Source organism: Phoxinus phoxinus (assembly GCF_949152265.1).
Source record: "Phoxinus phoxinus genome assembly, chromosome: 8".
NCBI lineage: Eukaryota > Metazoa > Chordata > Actinopteri > Cypriniformes > Leuciscidae > Phoxinus > Phoxinus phoxinus.
Window position 1 is genome coordinate 32261559 of NC_136883.1, and position 24074 is coordinate 32285632.

Here is a 24074-nt window from a genome sequence, read left to right on the forward strand (position 1 = left end):
ATAATAATGGGAATTACACTTAAAAATGTAAGACATCAAGACACGTAATGGCAGGGACTACATGCTTTAATTATTATGAAAGTAATGTCACCATAAATCTTAATGGTCCTTTTCTTTTTATAGATAGATAGATCAAAGTCTCACTGTAACAGCAAAATGCATTGCTCACAGACAGCAAAAAGAATCTAAAAAAGAATCTAAAATGTTTCAGAGCCTGTGAATGAAAGCTTTCATTTAAACGCAGTGGTTGTGCCATCAAAACATTAGTGAACTGTTTTTGACACATTCTGCCAGGCATGTTCTAATTAGATACCACCCTCTAAAATGATGCAGGTGCTGTTATTGCTGCAAGCGCCATTCAGTAAACAGATGGAGGGTGGGATATTATTATTAGTGGGCTATCTGGGTCTCTATTTTAGCGTCACATACTGTAGTTGCTGTTGAGTTTAGTAGTTTTTACAGTTCAGTATGGGTAAGACTTTGAAAAAGGTCTCAATTGTTAACATTAGTACTGTACTGAGTAACAATACCTAACATTTGTTACAGTATTTATTAATCTTTGTTAACATTAGTTAATAAAAATACTTATTTTCAATGTTTGTTCATGTTAGATCACAGTGCATTAACTAATGTTAACAAATACAACTTTTTATTTTAATAATGTATTAGTAAAGGTTTAAATGAACTAAGATTAATAAATGCTGTAGAAGTATTGTTAATTCTTAGTCAATGTTAACAAATGAAGCCTTATTGTAAAGTGTTGCCGTTTTCTACACTTGTACTAATTTGTCATTTTGTAATTTCCTCTCTTTGTTCAGAGGTGGCCACTTACCTCAGGGCTCAAATCTCTCCATCAACACCAGCCAGCATGTCAACATTAAATCGGAGCCCATCTCTCCTCCACGTGAGCGCGTGACCCCGTCCGGCTTCCCGCAGCAGCAGCAGCAGCAACAACAGCAGGGTTCCTCTGGCCGTCCCGACATGGGCCGCTCTCCGGTCGACAGCCTCAGCTCCTCCTGCTCCTCTTACGACGGAAGCGACCGAGAGGATCACCGGGCTGATTTCCACTCTCCCCTCGGCCTGGGTCGACCCCCCGCCGCCGGGGGCGAGGAGAGAGAGAGCCCCACGGTCAAGCGCATGCGCATGGACACCTGGGTGACATAAAGCTGTCTGGAGCTTGACAGCCAGTCAGTCACACGCAGGGCTGGGCAGGGGGAAAGGGAGAGAGAGAGGAGTGACAGCAGGGAGGGTCATTATTCTTATTATTCTATTGATATAATTTAATGTCATTTCACTTTTTTTGTAAGTAGGTGGATGGGGAAAGAAATCGAAAATGTCCTGACATATCGAAATTTAACAGATGTGAGGAGAGAGAGAGAGTCGAGCAGTCAGAATGAATGGTGTACTCAAAAAAAAACAGGTGTTATCAGGTACTTGATGCAAATTGCATTGTGCGATAGTCCAATGTATGAAGAAAACATTTCGATAATTGTTGTCACTGGTGCAGTTTGACACTTGTAGCTGTTTTCGCTGTTGAATTTGCAAACAATCAAAGGAAGTTTAGGGGCGGCTTTCTGTCCGAAGGCTCCTGCCTGTTGGGCTCATGTATTAAACAATCTGTATCTGCACTCGCCCTTATATGAAGTATGTCACTTATTAATTTATTTAAAGGTATTTGATGATAGATTCGGATCAGTTTTACGAGGGAAGGCTTGTATCTAAAATGATAACACATTTCACCTCACTTCAGACATTAAGTCAAAGACATGAAAATGTCTCTAAATTTATAATGGTCAGCAGTTCAACTATAAATTCTTTTTTTTTTTTTGTGGCGTTTTTAACAAATAGGAAGAGAAAAGGTAGCCGTCATTGTACATTCATGCAGCTCCAACTACTCAATGGTAACGCAAGCCAAAGCCTCTATGTAATTTTGTCGTACTGTAGGTTGGGAATTTTCAGCATTTCTCTCTCGATGTTTGTTTCATATTAGTTCTGTCATAGTGTGCGTTGTTACAAACCTTGGAAAACGATTAACATGCAAAGCAGATCTTGAAACGATATCTAAAGCCATGAACACTTGCTGTTCTGTTTGTAAATTAAAGATTTGAGCCAAACCTTTTTTTTTTTCTTTTGTTATGTACATAGCGACTTTAATATATATCACTTTTTGGTGTAAGTACGTATGTATTGTACCTTCACCAGATTCAAGAAAAAGTATATTTTTGTGGATTACTGCCAAGTTTACAAGGCAAGATCCTTATTAAGTAGAGTATTCACTGGTTAATATTTACTATTTTGTTAACTATACTGTACTTTCTTCAAATCTGACTATTACTGGTAATAATCAAAGTGTTTTTCTTTTCTTTTCTAGAAGCCTTTTTTTTGGGTCGTTTACCCTTTAATGGTGGTGAATGTCTGTCCATACGAAATTGTAACAACAGAGCTGTTCGATTCAGGCTCAAGTGTCTACTTTGTTTTGTAAAACGATACTCGTCATGCGAAGAAAAAAAATATGGTTGCATTTCTTACAACTGTTTTGTGAGGGATTAGCCTGCAGCTGCTGAATACACTGCCTACTTTAACCCATCACGGCTTAGATGCACTATTCATCGATATCCAGTACAAGACACGTTTCTCTTTACAGACAGTTTGTAAAGAAAGCTCGTTTTGTCGAAACCCTGTTAAATTCATTTCAACCAAATTCCTCCCAAAATTGTAAATACCACTTTAAGTAACCCTAACGCATTGCATACTATGTACAGAACACCTTTCCGAGTTCTTTTGTGAATTGGCTCATCTACAGATTTCCTAATGTAAAGGAGACACCTTAAGGAGGCATCAGTTCTGTATTGCTGGACAAGAGGGGGTGCTGTAGCTTTCTCCGGCGTCTGTGTGCATATCTCCCCGTCGCGGGGCTCTTCATGTGTGGCTGTTTGTTTGTGGCCTCTGGCTTGCATCACACCTAACTGCCCCTCAGGTGGCAAAAAAGCGTCAGGGGATTCAGCAGCTAAAGATGGAAATACTAGACAATGCAAACAAGCTCGGACATGATATCTGTACTGGATTGCACAAAAAAGTTTGTATGTTGAAGTTCGCCATGGGATGCTCTCCTCTTCAGATTCGTTATGTATTCGGTCAGTGTGCGCATCCTCCCTGCCCTCTTGAGCACCACAGCAACTGGCAATAAGCTGATATTAATCTATGCAGTCCCCAACCCACACATAGCCAGGAGCACAAAGCATTCACGTCGAGAGTGGAATTCTTAATAAAGAAAAAAAATTGAGAGAAGAAAAAAATAAAATCATGCATATTATACTATCACATACCCATTAATCATACAATGTTGCCTAGTTGATGAATGAGAAAATGACTGTTAACCCTTTGTCCTTAAGTGCTTGCATATTAAAGAGACAGTTCACCCGAAAATTCCGTCGTCATTCCAAATTTGTATGACTTTTAACACAGAAGATGATATTTTAAAGAATGTAATTACAGCTAATGGGGCCCAAAACAGTATCGACCCATTAATTGAATTCTCATTTTTGGGTGAACTATCCGTTTAACTTTACATATAAAGGCACACTGACTAAATATGACAACGACAAGAGCCATGCAAACACTGCTTTAGGTATAGCTTTAGATTTAATCTCGGATGTACGAGCTTTGTTGTCTCAGCTGAATTGAAACGCACTTGGAAACCCATTAGAAACTTGTCTGTCAAAATCATTTAAAGTTGATCACGAGCTTTTTCAGGGTAGACCAGCAATAATGCCAGCCCGGTGTTCTGAAAGCACTGAGGATTAAAAACATGCAGGATTTTCACACCGCGCTGAATGCACACACACACACACACACACACACACACACACACTCAACATTAGTGCTTGATTAGGAATCAGGGAGTTTCTCTGCTACATGCACAATTAGAGCCTTATTCCAAAGAGTTGCTAGTGTTCCGAATCAAATCTGATGTCACTCATCACATTTTGAACTCATCCAAAACAAAATCACCCTGACGTCAGGGGTCCCTATAAACGCACATGAGAAATACATAAGAGATCTAAGGGGGGAGGCCGCATGCGGAGTGCTGTGTCACAAACTGTTGAATGTGAAAGGAAAGGATAAAGAGGAAACAACAACTGTTTGTTGCTTACTTTCTTCACTTTGCTGTGCAAGAGTACACTGCTTTGCTTTATGGCTTTTTTAAATCAGAATTATGTATTTGGTAATTGTTTGTAGTTACTAGTTCACTTCAAGAAGCTGTTTGCGGTTTGGACGCTCAAACCGTTTGGCGGCACAAGCTGGACTTTGTTGCCATAACTGAAACAAGATGTTTCAAAAATGATTAAAAAAAAGGACAAAAAAAAGAAAAAAAGAGTAAAACATGAGAGAGAACTTTAATCTGCATTATATTTCCCTTGAATGTGTTGTTTTATCTTCATTATACAATAAATATTCTAGTGAACTTTTTATTGAATGACTAAGATATTATGCTAGAGATTGTTGTACAAATTTGTATTCTGCATTCACTAAAGTAAAGATATTGGCTTTTATTGTGTAACATAGGTTCTCTCGCTTATTCTGTGCAAACTGAAGTGAACAATTCTTTGAATTTGAGTAGACTTTGTCCACATGTGAAGTCCCAAACATTAGAATCTGTCCGCTTTATTAAAAACCTCATTGTACCCTCAAACACTCACTCTATGTGCCTTCATACTGCATCTCTGAGAAACACACATCTCAGTGCACATGGAACTTCAGTGTGGAAGTTGGGTCATATTTTGCCCATGAACTAGTTTAGGGCTTTATTAAACACAGACCAGAAAATAGACATTCAAGAACAGTCATAAAAAAAAAAAAAAAAACAGTCATTAACAGTCATATAAAAAAGTATTTGTTTATATTATTAATTTAATACACATCCTGTATGAAGTAGCTCTTCAAGTTTATGTGAAATTTTTGAAACAAGCTGCTAAAAAAATATATACTCTTTTAATAAAACATAGCCTAAAACTTGTGTGCCGATTTAATAACAAAAAAAGTGACATAATTTGAAAGGTAAATGCTTTTTATGTTTTTGAATTACAAATGTCAATACATTTTCTTAAAGTTTTTGCATTTTAAATGGACATACAAATGTGTATTATAAATATATAAGTATGTATATACATACCTATATATCATACCTATATATATAAGCCCAGAAAATGCAAACGAGTATTTATCATAAGGAGTGTACTTTATTGATTTTTATTTTATTTTGCGTGGATCCGGTCAAAATGTTAGCATCACGTCATTGACACATTTACATGCAATATGAAAACGATCCAGCAGGTGGCACTGAATTTGCATGCAGACCAAGCCCAATAGTAAATGGACAATAACGAGTTCAATCTATATGGGGAGGCTGCAGACCTGGAGCCGGTAGATATAGGACCCAAACAGTTTTACGCCCCTGGCAGTTTTACGCCCCTGTTGTTCCTGATGCGTCCAGTAGGGGGATATACTGCGAAATAACTATCATTAAATCGACGCTAACACATTAATAACCCGTCCATAGACTTGAAAATTTTGTGTTTTTTGTTCATTTAAATATAAACGCTACAGTGTAGATCTGCACGGATTAAAATAGAAAAATAGATGCAGACATTCAGTCGGTGTTCACTCTCTTCACTCAGCCTACAGAAGACTTTTGTTTTTGTGAATTGAAAAATTAAAAATACACATAGTTGGATCAACTACGTGTTATGACAAGTAATGATATGACCTACTGCAGTTATAGGCCTACTCACCGTATGTTTTTATATGGAGACTAAGTGAAAAATGTTGTTGTGAATTTATATAAAGTTACATTTAGATATTAACCATATTTAGACCATTAGACATACAGTACCGTGTAATCATATGGATCCTCGATTTAATATCTGCTGTACTATTCTCTATTGATCGTCACACAGCTACAAAACAGTGTCCTAAATACGTGGTAAGATAAATTTAAGCCAGATCGTCCTGAACTTTTTGGTAAATTCTGGGCAAGTTTCATCTGCATAAAGACAGAACCATCCAATGGCAAAACCTTTAAACTCAAAGGTTTCTAAAACAAATAATATCCTCGAGTCTGTTGTAAAGAACCTTTAATTTTTTATTGACAATGTAATTGTATTGATTTGTGTAGCCTAATTCAATCTCTTTTGTACCCCCCTTGTTTTTTTTTTTGTTTTTTTGTTTTTTTCCTCTTCTCACTGTTAATGTCTGTATCCTTTCATTTGCAATACAAAATAAATAAATTAATTAATTTTAAAAAAGATTAAAACATACCTCAATTCGTTTCGCTGTACAACCTCCCCCTACTGGACGCATCAGGAACAACAGGGGCGTAAAACTGTCAGGGGCGTAAAACTGTTTGGGTCCTATATCTACCGGCTCCAGGTCTGCAGCCTCCCCATACTCAGTTCAATCCCAAGAAGCATTGGAAAGGAAATAGTTATTTCAGATATTATATTTTAAAAAAACCTCAACCAACCAAAATTACAAAGCGTAAAATGTCGATGAACACCACTAAATTGAGATATATATATCAGTTTAGGAGTGTTCATTGACATTTTAAAGTATCTAGGAAGAATGCAAACAAAGCATTTTACGGTAGAGCACGCTAACAACCTGAAACTCCGGTAACTAACTGCTGCAAAACTAGTCATAACTCCGCCCTGGAGAGGCAAACCGGTCCAAGCAGAAATATCTCTCTGAAGACATCACTGACACTTACCATACGGATGATGTGATACTTACTGCAGTTGTCAGTCATGTCTTCTTCAAGAAAACACGTCCAGTAGTTCATCTGGAAAGAGGTAAGAGCTCATGGTCCTCTTCTCTTCGTCAAATACTTTCTCATGGTAACATAGTTTCTGTCAAAATACATCGGCTACAGATGTTGTCACTGATGTAAATCCATATTTACCTATTTGCAGTAATGATACAATCTCAAACTTTATTTTTAGCTGTAAGTTGTCGAATTTTCCTAATAATTTAAGCTGCCAATTACATCAACAAAAATGTATAAACCAGCCTAACACCTCTGAAAACTATGTAGGCTACACACCTCGTGAACATTCATATGTAGCAACATTACAGTATATGGTGCAATCAAATTCATAATTGTGAACTATTGTACAGAGAAAGAATGTGTATTCATATGTATACTCTATATTCTTATTTCTCATTTTAACTGTTGCTGACAAAAGAGATTTATAGAAAGTATCTGGTATGCTTTGCTGTGGAGTGTATTTTTGGAAATTTGTTCTTTACTGTTGAATCTAAAATCCTTTAGTAACAATGATATGATCTGATGATTTTGATCATATAATTTTTTATAGTGTATCATTTTTGCCTTAGAAATGTCAGAGCAAGGGTCTTTCTTTCCTCCATTACTCATCTAAAGAATAAACTAAACTAATTTAATTTAAAATGTTTAAGTAAATACGAGTTAAACTCGAGTTAAAAAAATAGCTGAATTTACTTGCACAGCCAATTTGATTATTCTTAAAAATGTGCATTACATTTTTGCTACACATACAATTGAATTTAGACAAAAATCCCAAAACTTTTTTTTTACTCACTCCCTGCTGAATCTACGGCTGAATTAATTTCAGTCAAGACTCTTACTTTAAAATATGGTGTGTTCTGAGGAAATTATGAAATGGGCTGCTTTTCAAACTTACTTTAATGAGAACATGTCCTCCATCTCTTGATTTCATAATTTTAAAAACCTTTACTTTACCGGTATATGTGTATAATAAAAGGTGTTACACCTAAATATTAATTATACACCTAACACCTATAATTAAATGACAGAGACTTTTTAAACTTTTACTCTACTGAGTAGTTTTACTTTTCAGTACCCATACCATGACTAAAAAAGCATTCTCCGTACTTTTTACACTTCTGTGTTTGCTGATCTAGACATGGAAAGTATGTTATAGTGGTCGGCACTGTCATGTGATAGTCTTCAGATGTGTGACCATGGTTTGAGAAACATCACAGTTCGACCACAAAGACAGCGGCATGGTGTGCAAGTTGACAATGTAACAAGCACTTTTTCTGCATACTTTGCAGTTGAGTCATGTACCATTGTGCTCTGCATACACGCAGTTTCGTGTCAAAGTGGGAACCCTTGATATTATCTGTGTTTTTTTTGCCGGTTTCACCTGAAAAGCAGTGTCCGATCCGGCTCCTGGAAGGATTATTGTCCTGCAGAGATTAGCTCCAATCCTATTCAAAACAAACCTGAACCAGCTATTCAAGGTCTTCAGGATTACTCGATACTTCCAGACAAGTGTGATAGGGCAAGTTGGAGCCTCCAGTTGGCCCTCCAGGAGCAAGATTGGACATCAATAACATGCTGTACATCTGCTTGAACGCTCTTCAGATTGGATCTACTGTACTACACAAATGTTCTACGCTCAAAGCTGCTCAATGAATACAAAAAGAAAGCAAAAAATTAAGGTCTTCTCCTTCAGCCCAACATCAAGTGTTCTTTTACAAACAGCAGTTCACTACATATACTTTGCTGAAAAGTGAGCATCATGTACCCTAACAAGTAACCAAAAACGCAAGCTGACAGGACTGTGTGTAGATTACCACTCAGTGCATAATAACAGTTGGTGTTAAAGAGATAGTTTCCCCTAAAACAAATTTTTTGTCATAATGTTTTGTCATAAGTTGTTCCAAACCGAAATTAGTTTCTTTCTTCTGCTGATCACAAAAGAAAATATGTTAAAGAATGTAATCAAACAGTTGAGTTGACGGTAGCCATTGACTTTCCTATTAGGAAAAAAAGAGTTGCCGTCAACTGTTTGATTACCAACATTCTTTAACTGTATCCTCTTTTGTGTTAAACAGATGGAGGAAACTTGTACAGGTTTGGAACAACATATAAAATGTTCCTTTTTGGGTGAACCATCCCTTTATCAATTGTAAGAAAAACATGAACATGATTAATATCTTATATAAGCGGAATTATAATAAACACTTTAATATACATCTAGATTAAACAGGTGTGCACATTATGTACTGTATTAGGGCTGAAACAACCGATTATTTTGATAGTCGATTAATCGACTAATCGATTATTTCGCCGATTAAAGGAGAACTCCGGTCAATTTTAACATTGATCTCAATTTTTTGTAAATTTGGAGTGCTGACAATACAGAGAACAACGACAAAAATCGGTGTTGTCTACACCGTGTTATCCTCTTTTTAAAATTTGCACCCTATTGACTTGAATGAGGCAAGTTTTAAACCTGCTTTTATCCTCTTAACATCCTTGATGTGACAGCTGACAGTCTGAGTCTCCACTGTTGCTTAGTTACCTATGATCACGCGCGTGAACTCGACAATCGACTACTGTGGACTTGGACCGAAAACAGGAAGTAAATACAGGTATGTGCGCTTGTTGAATTAACATAATTTTTATTAATATCTTTCACATCTAATGCAGTCAGATTCACTGTTCACTCTGAAGGAATCACTCAACATGGCTGCGCACTTGTAATGACACATCAAGAATGTTAAGAGGATAAAAGCAGGTTTAAAACTTGCCCCATTCAAGTCAATAGGGTGCACATTTTAAAAAGAGGAGATTTTTGTCGTTGTTCTCTGTATTAGACAGCACTCCAAATTTATAAAAAATTTAGCTCAATGTTAAAATTGACCGGAGTTCTCCTTTAATCAGTAGGCTTTGATCGATTAGTTAATTAAAATATGGAGTTATACCTATTAACTAATAAATAAAACGGTAACACTTTACACAAAGGTTGATTATTTAACATTAGTTTTCTGTCTTTCTCAAAAGTCATCAATAGGCAACTACTATGACTGGTAGGCTACTGTGTTTTTATTAAGGTTCGGCATTGATACAAATTTCAAGATTCAATTTCTAAGCTTACGGTTAAATTTCGATTAGATTCAATTTGATTCAGTATTGATTATTTTGGTAGGCCTAGGCTAGTACGTTTCTCAAGGAAAAAATCTCTCAAAAATGCTATAGAGGGAACCCTCAACCCAGTCAGTTGGTAGACTACTGTAATATCAAAGGTTCAAATTAACAACTGATTTGCATCCAATGGACTACTTGCAAAACTACTTCCGCGTTCTAGTTTTGAAAGACTAGAACGCGTTGAGACCATAGACTGTAAAAAAATATGGACGTAGTGTCCGTGACGTCACCCGTAGGTTTCTGAAGAGCATTTTTGAAGCCTAAAGTGGGCGGAGCCGGCCGTCGCCATCTTGGCCTCGCGTCACCGCTCGTCACTCCCGGATAACAGAATATGGGCAAAGAGGCGGAGCTGAGGAGCCTGGCTATCTGAAACCACGCCCACCTAGCGCGACGTTATGGAGTTAGCTACAGATTAGCTCCAATGCTATATGCTACTCACAGTACCAAGTCTGCGACTGCACAGGGGCTCGCGCTAAAGTGACACTGACAGTTGATGATTAAAATCTGAATGGCAATTAAAAGGTCCTGTTTTTGCCCTTCGAAATATTGTAATAGTTAAAAGACATAGCTACAAGTGAGACTGTGTATCGCGATTCTGTGCAGCTAAGTTATTCTGCTTGTTGAAAATGTATTATGCAGTAACTTTACAATATTAGGCTACTCTGAGAGTGTGTGTGACCGTGATTATGTGCATACATGTCAGTCACTCTTTATTACAGTCTCTGGTCCGTCAGCGCGGCATCGCTCGTCAAGTTCGTAGAGAGCTTTATTATTCAGTCCATTTTAAATTCTGATTTTGGCCGCATCTCAATTCTCAAATGAGTCAAAACATAGATTTATTACCTATGAAGTTCAAGTAAATGCGCTAGAAATACGCGCTCATTCAAGGATGTGCATTTATTGCATGAACGGAGAAACACAGACACCTGCAGGATCTCATCTGATGGTACATTAGCATGTTATAATCTGTCCCAGAGCAACGGCACCGCAGAACGAGTGTAGCCTTTATATCTATAGACGTTTTTAAATCTGAAAACTCCAAAAAGCAACGAAATTGTCAGACATCACATCCATTAGTGCATGTTCACAGAGGAAAACCACTGGAATACAGCGCTGGTTGTTCTCTCGAACGACACTCGACGAAAAACGGCGGAATCCAAAGCCTTGGGCGAAGTAATGGGTCACGGGTGTATTAAATTATATGAAATAATCCCGAATAAAAGCACAAACACGGCAGAGATGGCAAATTCAGCTGCTGGAATTTGCTGAAGTGAAGTGACTGCTAACCGGCTAGCATTTACATCAGCGGGAATCCGCCTGTCACTCAAAAGTGGACACACCCTTAATTTTGCAGAACTTTAAATATTAATCAACTACACGGGCGAGTTATAAAAAAATGCACCCCCCTCACAGTTGTTATGAAGGGCAAAGTTAGCTTTATAGACCAAAGCCACAGAGAGAACCAGGCTGTAAACATGTTTTGTTCTGCTGTAAAGTTGGGCATTTTAACATGGGGGAGATACAGATTTGACTCCCTTCTGCAGCCAGCCTCAAGCGGCCAGTCGATGAATTGCCGTTTAATTCACTTCCGTAAATATAGGAAAATATAATAATATAGTGCTTATAATAACCTTTTAATAGGATCAAATATATGAAAATATAATAATACAGCGCTTTTTCTTTAAATGATCCTCTCTAGAGTTAATTTTTCTAGCTAATTTACAGATAACAGAACATTTTTAGAAACTACACTTCTGTTTAAAAGTTTGGGGTAAGGTTTTTTTTAAAAATGTTTTAAAAATATATATCTTATTGTCACCAAGGCTGTATATATTATTTTATCAAAAATACAGTAATAACACTACAATTTTGAGATATTACAATTTATTTAAGCTGTTTTATTATATGATAAAATGCCATTTATTCCTGTGATGGCAAAGCTGAATTTTCAGCATCATTACTCAGTGTCACATGAAAACAGTTGAAATTGCTGCGTAGTGTTATTTTTGCTAAAACCAAGACACAGTTGTTTTTTTTGCAGGTTTTTCATATCATTCAAACCAACAGCATTTATTTTAATGTCACTTTTTATGTCACTTTTGTTTTGACCAATTTAATGTTGAATAAAAGTTTTACATCTCTTTAAAAAAAAAATCTCACTGACCCCAAGCTTTTGAACAAGCTTTTGAAATGTTCACATTATTTTACTTTGATTTTTAAAACTGTGATACTTTGGGTTTTTCTTTTAAACTGTCTAACACACATTGCTTGTCTTTCGCCTGACAGTTGTTTAATTTCAGCTGAAGTGCAGTCTCATCCACAATCACAATGGAGCAAAAGAAGAAAGCCTGGCCCAATTTCCGCGATAGAGCAAAGTTAAATCTGTTTGGAAAGAAGGGTCTAGGGAAGAAGAAAAAGACCCCTCTGAAACACAGGAGGAGTATGTCAGTACCAGACATCAGGTTTCATCCTCATGCCATGAGGATGGCTATGCAAAACGATGCCAGGACACCAGGTCAAGACTCCATTTTCTTTCCGGAGGGTCCGGGTGACTTGGATGAAACAGCAAGTGAAACTTCCAGTCTTGCATTATCTGAGCAGTTCAGTGTCACTGACATCCCATACTCCTGCAGCCCAGCGCCATCAGACAAATCAGTTCCTGCAGACTTTACACCTTCAATGGAAACTGATAAGCGGCCAAGAGGCACGACATGGTACATAGATGAATTAGATGCAGCGACTGGACCTACAGAAAGACTGATGACACCTGTGCCTGCGGAGAGGAAATCGCCTGGTCAGAGACCAAAGGAGCCCTCAGATAAAGTGGCTGCAGCCCTTAGTAGAGCCGGAAGACAGATTCCTCCTGCGCGAGCTTCAGATGAGATGTCATGGACCAACACAGAGTCAGTCAGCACTACTCCACCGGAGGAGAAAGCCTGCATTCCTTCTCCTACTGAGCTTGAGCAGTTTTCTCAAATAGAAATGTTCATTACAGGGTCCGCAGAGGACATGGTGAGTCATCTCAAAGTTTTCTAATTATTATCACTAACACTACATCAATATACTGTACACTACTGTTCACAAGTTTGAAGTCAGCAATATTTGATCTTTTTTTATTTTTTTATTAAAAATATTAAATATTATCATTTCAAGCAAATGCTGTTCTTTTAAACGTTGCATTCATCAACGAATTCTGAAAGAAATGTGTCACGTTTTCCACAAAAATATTAACCAGCACAACTGTTTTCAACATTGATTAAAATAATACGTTTCTTGAGCACCAAATCAGCATATTAGAATGATTTCTGAAGGATCATGTGACACTGAAGAGTGGAGTAATTCAGCTTTGCCATCACAAGAATACATTACGTCCTAAATTATTTTTTTAGTGGAAAACATTTACTTTAAATTGTTATATAAATTTGTAGACTAATTATAAAATGGAACCAATTATGATTTGTTATGATTCTAATGTATATTATTAACACGAGGTGAATTTGGGATTTTGATCTCCAAAACCACTCTAATATGAAAATATTAGACCAATATATTTTCTAAGACTGAAGATTACAGTATATCTATCGAGTAGAGTGGCCATGGCTGATATCGCACTGAAATATGTTCAAATCTATCCAAAAGTCTGAGAATAGAATACATAGACTATCTAAATTTCAATTCTAATTCTGCTATTAGACATTAAAAAAAGCATGTTGCCAAATCCTTTTGAGTATAGCAGAGGCAAAGTAATGTATAACTTTCTCATTTTACATCTTAATCTCTCCCTCAGGACAGTCACAATGAAACCAGTGACTTTGATACGCTTTCCTGTACAGAACAAGAACGGAACGTGAGTATTTTAAAGAAAAAAAAGTGTTGTGTAAAGACAGAATAAAAAAAGTTTAATAATAATATAATCCTTGACCAAGTCTTTTATCCGCTACTTTTCAGATCTCAGAAGGGTTAAATGACAGTCAAAGTGCTCCAACACAGCAGAAGGTCCAGTATCTCCTCACCATCAATCTAAAGGAAGGCAGAAACCTGGTTGTCAGAGACCGCTCAGGTATTGAACTCTGAAAACAATGACTGACACAGATAATTAATCTAGGATGACACTGGGTGGTGTGGTTTACTCATAGGGAATGAATGAATGAGTAATGTTGTTAGTAGGTCATGACTTTAACATACTTTATTCAGCACTATCCATCATTTAAAAATCCTGATCTTCTTCTTGAGAATTTTGACCTTTTAGTTTGGCCTTAGACACTTTATACGGTAAGTTTTCTTGTCTTGATGTTGACAGCTTCCATTTCACATGTCTACAGTACACTGACTGCTGAACCTAGTCTTGCATAATGGTATTACTCAGCTGGTGAAGTAACAACTTCACAAAACAGGATTTACACCTTTCATTATCGTGCTGGAAAGTGCTGATGACCATCTAACCTGCATAATTCCACATAAAGCTCCGCTGATTTTCATATTAATAAAGTAAAAAATGTGTTTCATTGTATTAACAGCATCATTTACTTATACTGTTAATATAATGAATTCAATAAAATTATATTATTCACCCTCAATAAAAAAAAAAAAAACAGTGGAGTGGCTTCTCTCTGAACATTAGAAAGCATTAGAATAAGGAACATTTCTGATAACAAAAGAAAGAATGTAGACATGCAAGATTTTACTATGGCGGCATTCGACAGTGTTGACATCTACAAGCCACCATAGGTTTCCTAGATTAGCAACGTTCAATTCTAATCATTTACAAAATGTAATAAACTCATAGCCAGTATGCATCAGATTACATCCAACTTGCTTCTAAAAATGAAAGGTCTCTTTTACATGCTACAGAAAGTTTCTGATGGTTTGTCTAGTCTTGTATTGTGTCAGTATCTACTCTTGGCTCTGAGAGGACACACAGTAGAGTGGCGTGGGGCATCGCCCTCAAAGATGCCATTAACTTTTGCATTTTGTGATGTTCTCTTGTACCGCAGACTTCTTGATATACTGTAAGTCCTCAAAGTCGTGTTGACCTTGAGTTAGTGTAGGCCACTTAAGGATTAGTGGGTGATCATATTATTTCTTGCGGGTCTGGAAAATGGGATAACATCCAGTGTTTCCCAGAGGATTTTGTGAGACTATGGTTGGAATCATATACTGTATGGAAAGACATGTTTCCATATCTTGGAAACATATCTTTGTTTCCAAGATATGGCACAAAGCCATATTATGCTTTCAATGTAGTTGGTTTAATACTTTGCCAAAGCAATGGCGCAAAACAACGTTATTATATTTTTAAAAAAATATATTTTCGGTTCATTATGAAACTGTGGCAGAACAGATTAAACTATGGTGGGCCGCCAGAGTCAATTAATGGGAAACACTGACATCTCTGCCTTTGTCCATTTCCTGAATAAGGAAAAATAAGGAATGCTACAACAAACGTGATTCATCCTAGTAAAGTACCATGAAAAGTGGTATTTCCAGAATCTGCATCGAGGCAGATATATTTGACCCTGGCAACACATGATGGCTGAAATATGATTGGATAAAAGCGGTAAAATAAATATACACTACTGGACGCAGAGTGACCAAGAGAAAAGCTATGACATTAAGAGAATGGACTATTGGGAATAATTTAATACTCATTCATAAAAAAAAAATATTAAAGTGCAAGTCAGTGATTCTGATAGTGTTTTAGGCCAGCAGAGAAGGCTTGCTGACGGCCCACCACTGACTTACATAGTACAGATATTTAGGTGACCAAGTAATTAAATACATTTTAATAGAAAAAAAAATATTATTTCACAATATCCCTGTTTTTACTGTGTGTTTAAAAATAGTCTAAATACAGGCTTGGTGAGAATAAGAGACTTCTTTAAAAAAACAAACCCGAAATGCTGAACTTGACAGAACAGATTCTTCTGTCCTATTGTGCATATGGATGACAGCATGCTTAGGATCTTGTGTCACGGGTCTATGAAGGAGGACTCAAATGCAGAACGAGTGTTACCAGGTTTATTGACAAACAGTAGACAGATGACAGTAGACACCATGTGGTGGGAGAGGTGAACAGTCCAGACAATAGGCAGGGATGAGACACAATGACAGCCGTTGTAACTAGCACAAGATGACTGTAGGCTGGAGAGTAGCAATGGCAGAGCAGAATGAGACCTGAGAATACCAGCAATAGCCAGACAGGAACTTCAAGTACAACAGCAAGGCACTCGGGGATCTCAGGCTCAGCACCAGGCTTGCTCCGAAGCAAAGAGTGTAAGCAGCCAGGGCCGCTCTGCTAGCAGGACAGGACTGGAACTAGAGACACAGGAGACAGGACCGCTGGCAGAACTAAAGCATTAAAAAACTTCTACACATAAAACACTATAGACTTCAGTACCAAGAAACAAACTATGTAGCAAAGAAGTATACAGTAGCACAATATCTAACGAACTGGCAACACATGAGGGAAAGAGCACACATATAAAGGGAGCTAAGAACAAGAGGAACAGGTGACAACACTCGGACAAGGAACAGGTGACAACACTCGGACAAACGAGGACTCAACTAGACAAGAAGGCGTGGTCAGAGAATGGTCAGAGAATGTCTAATAAGGGGAGAACTGCCACTCTCAGTAAACTTCCGGCTTTTGAACTGGTTGCAGTTCCACTCTGGCTCCATATGAGGGCGCTCACAGGACGAGTGCAGAATGAATGGAGGTCTATGGAGCTATACCCCTCAAAATCCACTTTTCTCAGGATATAATTTTTTGTCTAGTAATTCGAATGTTGTATTCGAAAGGAGATGCAAAGAAATCACACATTGCTGGGTGTTAGATTTTTTAGACTTATTTGCTTTAAAATGTCTTTTAAAATGTCAATGACGTCATACACATCGTACGACCAGAGATACTGCTTTACGGCAATCCTTCAGTCACTTTAGTGCTTTCGCACTCTGCACTTTCTTTTCTCTCGAGGCATCGACAACACATCTGACACAGGTAAATACACAAGCTAGAAGAGTTTTTGCTTGAAGACGTTCTGGTCCCGCTTCGGATGCCACGATGCCATCAAGCGGTATCTCTGGTCGTAATCAGTCCTTCACTGACCAATCAGCGTTCATTAGCAGAATGCTAGCGTGTTATGGGCAACAACAACTCAACCTGTAAGAAATCGAAAGGACCTATAACCCATGTTGAACTTGCAAAACCTACAATCAAATCTGAGATTTCTCAACGGCAATCGGGTGAAAGAGACAAATTTAGCCGTCTAGCTCCATAGACTCCCATTCATTTTGCACTCATGGGCGATCGCCCCCAGTGGAACTCTGGTGGAACTACAAAATTCGGTACAATAGGACTTACTGTAATAGGGAGTGGCCAGGCTCTCCGTAGACGGGCTCTGGCGGGGAAACAAGGAGGCAGGAACAGAGGACCACATGGCCAACACAAACAAAACCATAAGACATGAAACAACGACAACACAGACAAAGCTGCCAGGGCAGAACCCTGACATCTTGCATGTCTACATTCTTTCTTTTTTAAATCAGAAATGTCCCTTATTCTAATGATTTCTAATGTTCAGTGAGAAAACAGTTTTTTGTCTTTACTTATGGAGGGGGGAGTAGTATCCTTTATCTATTTGATTATATTAACAGTATAGTTAAATAAAATAAATATAACACACACATACAGTGCTATGCATAAGTTTAGACACCCATGCTAAAGTTGACTAAAAAGAGGAATAAAAAATCATCCTTTGGAAATTGAACTTAATGCCTTAATTTAAAAAAATAGGAAAAATCCAACCTTTAAGGACACCAATTTTCTTTGTGAATGAATAATGTATCGTAAATAAATAAATTTTCTTCCTTAAAATACAGGGTGCATAAGTTTGGACAACCCTATGTTAAATTCCCATAGAGGCAGGCAGATTTTTATTTTTAAAGGCCAGTTACTTCATGAATCCAGGATACTATGCATCCTGATAAAGTTCCCTTGGCCTTTGGAATTAAAATAGCCCCACATCATCACATATCCTTCACCATACCTGGAGATTGGCATGGAGTACTTTCCATAAGATCATCTCTCAATGCAAATCAAACCAGCTGTTAGGCTAACTGAAATAAAACCATGCCAATCTCCAGGTATGGTGAAGGTTATGTGATGATGTGGGGATATTTTAATTCCAGAGGCCAAGGGAACTTTATCAGGATGCAGAGTATCCTGGATCCATGAAGTAACTGGCCTTTAAAAATAAAAATCTGCCTGCCTCTATGGGAATTTAACATAGGGTTGTCCAAACTTATGCACCCTGTATTTTAAGGAAGAAAATTTATTTATTTACGATACATTATTCATTCACAAAGAAAATTGGTGTCCTTAAAGGTTGGATTTTTCCTATTTTTTTAAATTAAGGCATTAAGTTAAATTTCCAAAAGATGATTTTTTATTCCTCTTTTTAGTCAACTTTAGCATGGGTGTCTAAACTTATGCATAGCACTGTAAGGGGAACTTTATTAACGGGGTTAATCAGCGGAGCTTTATGTGGAATTATGCAGGTTAGATGGTCATCAGCACTTTCCAGCACGATAATGAAGGTGTAAATCCTGTTTTGTGCTTTAATACCATTACGCAAAACACATCTCTAGGTTCAGCAGTCAGTGTACTGTAACCATGGGAATAAAAACATGTCTTGTTTAGGGAATTTCTGGAATCTAATTAATGAAAATTCTTTAGATTGTGAAGATTGTTCAAATTGCAGGTTCTTCCGTTTAAAGTCAAATAATTTACTGTAAGTAGAAGTGTTTTTTTTTTTTGATTTGGCATGCTGTCATCATTCATCTCAAATTTTAATTTTGAGTCAGGTAACTGTAAAACTTTCTGTAGAAGTATAAAATATAATGGAATCTAATAAAACATAAAAATAAAATAGAACCTAGAGGACTGAGCTAAGTTCCAAGTTAAGCTATTGTCTAGTCATCCCAAAACTGCAGAATGCGGTCGGACCGGAATGTCATCCTGTAACTTTCTGGTAATTGTAACCTTGTTACATTTAAAAAAAACAAAAACCTATTTTTGGAAGTCGTCATTTACTGTCTTGCATTCAAATGTTGTACCTTCAGTTTTATCAGGCTAGTGTTGGGAAACAAATGAGCTGGCCTTGCTTTGTTTTTACTACGGCGCGGATGCAAATAGTCATGTTGAGGTGTTGTTTCCTAGAGGCTGTACACAGTCCCTGGTGTCATAATGTAAAACGTGTTGTCTGTTATCTCTTAACTATTTGTTTATGCGGGAGAACTATAGATACTAAAGAGAGAGTGAGAAAGAGAGAGAACAGAGGTTTAAACAACTAAGGTTTACTGAAATCCTACAGGCCTATGATTGTAGTAAATTTCCATTTGATACCCAGAGCGGTTCTTCAGACATAATGCCAGTGTACTGGCAGGCCTGAGCAAGCTGATGGGCAGCTCGTTCTCATGTTCAAAGTCACAGGTGTATGCCCAGAGGCTGTTAATTACCATCTCTACCTCATTATTTTTCATAATTAGAATATATTCTAGTGATATTGCTCTCTGCCAACGGAATCTAATGAAATGGTCATGCACACTTTAAACCGAGTGAAGTTATTGGTGGCAATAGCGTGCCAGATCCTGTTCAGAATTCGGCCATGCACTTTCTAAAATCCTTTGTATTGAGGCCCAAACAACCTGACAGTTACCAAATATTATTGTCTCTGAAGTCATTAACCCCCCCCCCCCCCCCCAAACAAACAAAAGTTTGTTTGTAACTTACTTTATGTACTGTGAAATCTGTGAATTAAATGCATAAATATATGAGTTATGAAATGGGATACATTGCCACCTGGTGGAGAAAGAAAGTAAATAAATAAATAGTAATTTAGTTGTCAATAGGAAACCGTATATTAATCCGTACATCATGCCCATATGAATTGAATTATTTACAATATATAATGTGTGTTATGGACACTGGAATGTCAAGTGATGTCTTTCAAATCACGCATTGCAGTTGTGACCAAACATAATGTGTAATCTTGTAAGGGCAACTTCCTTTATCCACATTATTTGCTTGATGGAGAAAAAAATGGGTTTCTTTTTATTTCCAATCCAAGCTCATGTACACACAGAAGTGGCAGTGACTGTAGTTTGAGGATATATTCTGCCGGCTGCTATCTAACGAAATGTTTTCCTGTCCAAATCACACGTCCATGCAGAGAGTGTTCTCAACCGATATATTCAGTATTTGTGACCAATGAAGGTAAAACTTTAGAGATTTTCAGAGCTGACATATTTTTTTTGTATTATATTATTAATATATATATATATATATATATATATATATATATATAGCACTTATTGTGTTGCCTACTTAAGATGAATCACTTTATTGTATTTGTAATTTTCCCAAAATTTCTTTGGGAAAAAATTTCTTATGAGTATGTAAAAAGATTAGATTTAGATTAGTTTTGTGCAAAATTGCGACCTCGTGTGGTGGCCTTTGAGAATGACACACCATCTAATTTCTACAATACAGTATAGAGTGCATTACTAGAGTGCAGTATAGAGTGCAAACTTTTTACCTACAGCAAAATAAATCAATGAAGCAGGTGCAAAGTCTTTGGTAAGACTTCAATTTGATGGTCATTTTGAATCATTCTACTAACTATCAGTAACTTTGCAACTACATGTCAACTTATTCTACTAATATTCGGTTAATGTGTAGTTGATAAGTATAGTTTGTCAAATGTCTAAAGTGTAACCAATTCTTCTTCTTTACATTGAAATATTTTCACTTTCAGATTCATAATCTTGTTTGTTCTTAATCTTCCTTATTCCAAAACTTCTAAGTCTGTGTCCTGAATCTTTTTGATTATCAGACATTTTGCGTTGATGGATACAAAAGCCTTTATAGTGCTTTGACTATCCAGTTAACTAATAGTTCTGCTGGCTACGTTTTACCCCTGTTTCCATCCCATACTTTATTGATAAGATTCAGATGTTCTCTGAAAAAAAGTCTCGTTCGGTCCGCAGCCATTTGCATTACTAGTTGAGTCCTCACTCGCTCGGCCCGACATGACAGCATCTCGTGTCTTCTCCAGCACCTGTGTTTGCCTAACAATTAACGGCCAGCTCACTCCCCGACTGACGCTACACGGGAAAAGCGGCCCGCGAGTCCCCTCCCCGTCCTCCATTTTCCTTGTGTTAATTTCCGCCGTCAGTGTTTTGTCTTCCCCTGGCTGCTCGAGCCGCTTCCTCCTGTCAAGCTGCCTGGAGGTTTGCTTGTCAGCGTCTGGCAGGGAGGAGTTCCTCCTGGAGATGTTCATTTGGAGAGGCGAGCTGACAGGCCTGACAGCCCGTCCCCACAGGGCTTTTGTCATGTGATTCCAGGCTCCCCGCAGGTTCTCTCAAGCACTCCTTTATCCATCCATACAAATGAAGCGATGGACTCTTTTTCTCTCATATTTTTTTTTTCTTCTTCTTACTAGCCAATCTGCATACCACAGCATAGACAAAGACGATGGCTCGCCCGCCCCTCTCGCAGACAGACTCAAGGCAGACTTTCTTAACAGGCTTTGGAGATTAACACTGCTTGCTCCCGGTTTCTGGGGTTTTAATACACCGGCATTAAATTAACAAATTCACGCTGGCTATAATTTTTACTCTTTCACAATCAGCCAGCTCCCATCACTCTGAAAGAGACAAAATGTCCGCCTCCCTGCGCTAAGAACGTGCACCTAAATAATGAGTTTTCTTCAATGTCTGGAAGACCGTATCTGTGTGCTTGTACAGTGTGATGATATTAAACGCTGGTCCACCATGTTTTGTCATTATGTATGTACAAACAAATCTCAATCATCAGAGTTTGTGGCTTACGTACTGTATGATCGAATACCACAAAATATAATTTTGACTTGTTCCCTTAAAAATACATTTGCAAACACTATGCAACAATTACTATTGATTTAGATGTACATGTATTGAGTCCTTTTTATGTTAGTAGCATACTGATAACTGTTTGTTTTCTCCAGGTACAAGTGACCCATTCGTCAAATTCAAATTAGATGGCAAGAACATCTACAAAAGCAAAGTTGTGAACAAGAACCTGAATCCCACCTGGAATGAATGCTTTTCCTTCCACGTCAGAGACCTCGATCAGACTGTTTTTCTCAAGGTTTGGGATGTGTTTACATCATTACATTATGCAAATAATTGCTTAATTATGAACTTTAATATCTCTACTATTCTACTTTAAGTCATTACATTTTTTTTTTCAAACATTTACAAAGTATGAAGAAAGGAATGCGTACAATACCGTGGCAAGCAACTGCAAAACAAAAACAAACAAATTCTGTAATAATAATAATACATAAAATAAAATATGCTAGAGACAATGTGGTGATTTATATGATAACCATTTTCCCATATTTTGGAGTTGCATTCAAATCCAGGGTATTTCCAGGCTATTTATAATGTTAAAGAAAGAGTTATATCTTGAGATTCCTCAGTTAATGATAGTTGGAATATGGAAGAATTGATGTAAACAAAAGAAAATAATCTCAATTATTTTGTTTGGTTTTGTGTGTTAAACTTTTGTAACACTAACAGTCATCATCATCTCACACTTACGATTGATGCAGGTGTATGATCGCGACCTAAGATCCAATGACTTCATGGGATCAAGCAGCTTTCCTCTCCAACAACTGGAATTGGACAAGTGAGGAAAACTTTGTCATTTCATAACTTCCATGATATTGTACTGTTAAACTTTCTCTCGTGATTCCGTCAAAGAATTTCTCCTCAGAAATATATAAACAGATGAAGGTTTCTATCTGCAGAACAATTCCGATGGCTTTATCTTTGGAGGACCCCAACAGCGCGGAGGCCGACATGGGAATGATCATTCTAGAGATCTGCCTGTCCATCCGAGAGGAACCTGCCAAACGAAATGTATGAAAATAGTTCAATTCAATTCACATTTATTTGCTCTTTTCACAATACACATCGTTTCAAAGCAGCTTTACAGAAAATGCACGAGTCCACATTACAATTTACACTGATCTGTTATCTAAGTTGTCTAAGTTACGTATTTCAGAAATGTACATAATGTTAGCTAAACATGTATTAATTGAAACAATGTAATAATTTAAGGCAGAAACAATGAGCTCAAGTAATGCATACTTGTTTGTTAATAAAATAGTCTCATTTTAGTGGAAACAGTCAAGAGGCTTTCTAACATAAAGTTCATTTGCACCCATTTTTCAGAAGTGGCAACTAAGAAGAAAGGGAAGCTTCAATAAGGTATGTCATGATACATTCTCTTCATATTACTTCTGTCCAGCTGCCTACAAGAGAGAAGAGCACCCACACAGTGTTTGTTACCAGGCCAAAATACACAAAATACATACATTTATTTGATTAAATGCACTAAGTTACACAATCTAATAAAAGATACCGCAGCGATAAGCTTATTATTGTATCACATCTGTCCACTGGAGGGCAGTAGATGCTCACCATCTTCCCCACAGATACTTCACTGCTGTGATTTATGCAAGTGTCTTGACTTTACCTTACATTCACTTTCCCTTAGTTAGTGAAACTTTTACATATACTTCAACAGAGCGAGAAACTTTTGTTTGTGTCTGCGACTCTCTGATGTGATGCTGAACCAGTCCATGATTTCCAAAGTAAACGTATCACCACGATTTTAACAAAGCACACGGTCTGTCTAGCATTTTGTGCAGGACAATTCATAGATGAGAGCGTATTTACCTCACAGCCGTGAAAGCTTGCAATTTAAGATGTCTCCAAACAAAAGCTCTGCCGCATGCTACTGTAGAGTGAATGCACTTTTAGTATACTGTATTTTTGACCAGCAATTCATTTCATTTCAGTGTGTCGTATAACTGTATATTATATATAAGTAATAACCTCTTTTGATAATCAATACACTGACAATAACTACTTTAGATACGTTTAGATGCAGTATCTTGTTAGATTGTTAGACAAAGTCTTGTCTGAAAAAGGTCTTTTAAAGAAACTTCTGGGTTACATTTTACCCCAAAAT

At 37.3% G+C, this 24074-nt stretch overlaps 2 protein-coding genes across 51 annotated transcripts in view; both read left to right on the plus strand.

Annotated features, from left to right (window-relative positions):
* mef2aa (myocyte enhancer factor 2aa) overlaps positions 1-4347 on the plus strand; it is an 84388-nt gene extending 80041 nt beyond the window's left edge. For 35 of the 50 annotated variants that reach the window (XM_079621943.1, XM_079621987.1, XM_079621992.1 and 32 more), the window contains one exon: positions 819-4340. In XM_079621943.1, coding sequence (XP_079478069.1) covers positions 819-1164 — 346 coding nt within the window. In that variant the 3' untranslated portion in view covers positions 1165-4340. Of the gene's footprint in view, positions 1-818 lie in introns of all 50 variants that reach the window. The other 15 variants (XM_079621955.1, XM_079621962.1, XM_079621949.1 and 12 more) reach the window with 2 other exon arrangements.
* A 2365-nt stretch (positions 4348-6712) lies between these two features.
* mctp2a (multiple C2 domains, transmembrane 2a) overlaps positions 6713-24074 on the plus strand; it is a 50526-nt gene continuing 33164 nt past the window's right edge. Inside the window, exons 1-8 of the mRNA XM_079620605.1 lie at positions 6713-6848; positions 12281-13006; positions 13782-13841; positions 13943-14054; positions 22039-22181; positions 22648-22724; positions 22846-22957; positions 23273-23308. Coding sequence (XP_079476731.1) covers positions 12323-13006; positions 13782-13841; positions 13943-14054; positions 22039-22181; positions 22648-22724; positions 22846-22957; positions 23273-23308 — 1224 coding nt within the window. The 5' untranslated portion in view covers positions 6713-6848; positions 12281-12322. The remainder of the gene's footprint in view (positions 6849-12280; positions 13007-13781; positions 13842-13942; positions 14055-22038; positions 22182-22647; positions 22725-22845; positions 22958-23272; positions 23309-24074) is intronic.